We start from the raw sequence: 2,769 nt of genomic DNA on the forward strand, positions 1-2,769 counted from the left end.
TTTGGCTATAAAAACTGTACTTGTTAGTCATAAAGAATTCAAACAATACAGAAGCATGCGACCTAGGTAAAAAGTTCCCCCAGTGATCAGCAGAGGTGAACAGTTCTTGAGTTGTCAAAAGACAGTTTGCTTAAAAAGAAAAGATCATGACTCTCCCACAGATTGAAAAAGAGAAAAGCAGTTGCTGACAGCTGGGCACAGGCTGGCACCATCAGTTGGGCCTTGATAGTCTACCGTCGGACACACACAGTCTCGCAGAGTGCAGACATCATCACAGCCACTCCGTGACCTGGACAAGAATAAGAGTGCTCCATGATCATAGCAGAACTCAGCACTCACTCAGAGACTTGTCCTGCTACCTGACAGCAACCCGGGCCAAAGCTCCACTTCTTTGAATCCTCCCTGAAGCCAGCACCCCAGGCGCAGATCCTGTAACAACAGCTTTCTAACGTTTTGTGAAACACCGCACAGGCTGTGTTCTCTCGGGCTGCGCGACCAGTCAGCAGCCCAGCTTTGTTCCCCTACCGACGTGTTTCTGTTGGTCTTTGGCTGGAGAACACTGACAGAATATAAAATGAAAAATTCCAGAGATTTTATTTAACTTAATTAATTAGGGCATCAGTAAGAAGTTTTTGGAAAAGCAGTTCAAACGTCTCCAATTCAAAGAGCAGGCCAATACATAGGCAATCCGGAAAACTGAAATCAGTGGAGTTGAAAGGACTGGTTGCACCTGGAAGAGTCTTCTGGACTGCAGCTAATATTTCATTGAAAAGAAACCCGATGATCTATTTTTGCCCATTACACAACTCTTACTGTAGGTGTTCTTCCAGCTTACTTTCTGTAAATATCCCACAGATGCATTTTTTTAAAAAATGGGAATCATACTGTGTATACTATATTGTAGCTTGCTTTTTTTCATTTACTATGAAACAGAATTTTTTCACTTCACTACGTATAGACCGACCCTATTTTTTTTCTTGGCTGTACAGGATTCCCATGCGTTGCCTAAACTGTGGTTTATATAGCCCCCTTTGACCTATATTTGGGTTGTTTCTGGCTCATGCAAGTCATGCGGTAAATATCCTTGTGCATGTACCTCTGTGAACCTGGGTGGCTATTTCTGAAGGGACAGATTCTGAGAACTGGATTTGGTATTTTCATTTTGCCTTCTGAAAGGCTATAACACTTGAATCTCCAAGAAAAAGAGCTGTTTGGCCAATGTTTCTTGTCTTTTTCCATTCGACAGTTCCCTCAAGGCTGCCTCTCTAATACTTAGTGCCAAATGTGAAATGGAATACTTCCTTTCTTTAGATCTCAAACTTCAGATACATCATTAGTTGTAGATGTTTAGTCAGTGAATGAACATTTAATTGCCGCTTATAGGCTAGTGAGAAAACTATTTCAGATGATGCCCTGGTGGCTTTCTGACTGTACTGCAGCTGAGTGAACCTGCAGAATTCAAGCGGGGCAGTGCTGTCCCTACCCTAAAGCTAAAGCTGTGTCCTTTTCTTTCCAAAGGAATTTGATCTGGACGTGGTGGCTGTAGTCAATGACACGGTGGGCACCATGATGACCTGTGCTTATGAGGAGCCCACCTGTGAGGTTGGACTCATCGTAGGTGGGTGTTCTGGAGGGTCTTTCTCCTTGGGGATGGAAGGCTGGCTTTTCCTGTTTCGTAGGGCCTTGAACAAACAGCTAGCTGTGTAAGACAGTATATCTGTCAGGACATGTCCCCTTACCACCTCCAAAATTTCATCCTGGACCAAGGCTACAGAGCCTTCCAGCGGGCTCTCCACTCCATAATACCACCCACCTTGATTGTGACCACACTGTCAAGAATGGAGCTTTCCAGGAATGAGGTCCCAAATGGCTCCCATGGCTTAGATGGATGGGTGGGGCCAGCCTGGCCTGTAGGGCAACTCTGTTGGGCTAGTATGGAGAAGCTCCAGGCAGATGTTGCAACGCCTGCGGATGGGAAGGAAAGGAGCCCTCCTCCTCTCCTGACTATGGGAAAAGGCCAAAGAGTAGTCTTGGGCACAATTTTGCCTTTAGCAGCCACTGTTTATGAGTGGTCCCAGCCACAGAAGTGGGTTGCAGAAGGGTTTTCTGTTGGCTTTGCAGGTTGTTCCCTTACAGTCCAAGCACATTAGGGGCTTGGCTCTTGATAGCAAATAATCTTGAAGCATATTGATTTGGGTTGTGAAAAAAACCATTCATCTAACTGATCCTGCTCCTGGTGTCAGTGGATGCTGGGGAAAAGCCTCCATTTCTTAGCCAACGTCTGCAGACTCTGACCTGGACAGGGAGGAGAGGCACTCTGCTGCATGGACCTTTCACTGAGTGTCTGGGAGACCAGTTAAGGCCCCAGCAGGCTGCCTTCCTGGTGCCAGGAAGACCTTTTCATTTGTTAAACCACTTTTGGCTCCTATGGAAATTTAAAAAACTAGGGGACAGTTTCAGGTGAAAGGTTTTTAGGGCCTGGCTTTGGGGCTCTTTTGTTGTTTCTTCATTTGTTTGCAGAGCTTTGTTTCTCTACCCAGTCCCTCCCTTCTCCCTATGAATGGGCTTGGGTGTGAAATGCAAAGCAAGAGTGACACAGCATATTGTCAGCTTCCAGACCAGACCTCACCTTCCCGCCTGGAAGGTCAGGCTCTTGCAATTCAAGGCAGCCCAGTTAGCTGTTCCTGGCATGGGGTTGGGGGTGGGGTGGAGTGGGGTGGGGGAAAAGGGGAGATGGGAGAGTGGTGGGGTTCTGCACAGCTCCAGCTG

The 2,769-nt window shown here is 46.6% G+C and overlaps 1 protein-coding gene across 1 annotated transcript in view; it reads left to right on the top strand.

Annotated features, from left to right (window-relative positions):
- Positions 1 to 2,769, top strand: part of LOC105300133 (hexokinase-1) — a 58,786-nt gene that overhangs the window by 47,277 nt on the left and 8,740 nt on the right. The window contains exon 11 of the mRNA XM_023537854.1: positions 1,497 to 1,618. Coding sequence (XP_023393622.1) covers positions 1,497 to 1,618 — 122 coding nt within the window. The remainder of the gene's footprint in view (positions 1 to 1,496; positions 1,619 to 2,769) is intronic.

The sequence above is a fragment of the Pteropus vampyrus genome, unplaced genomic scaffold (genome assembly GCF_000151845.1).
Source record: "Pteropus vampyrus isolate Shadow unplaced genomic scaffold, Pvam_2.0 Scaffold202, whole genome shotgun sequence".
Taxonomy (NCBI): Eukaryota; Metazoa; Chordata; class Mammalia; order Chiroptera; family Pteropodidae; genus Pteropus; species Pteropus vampyrus.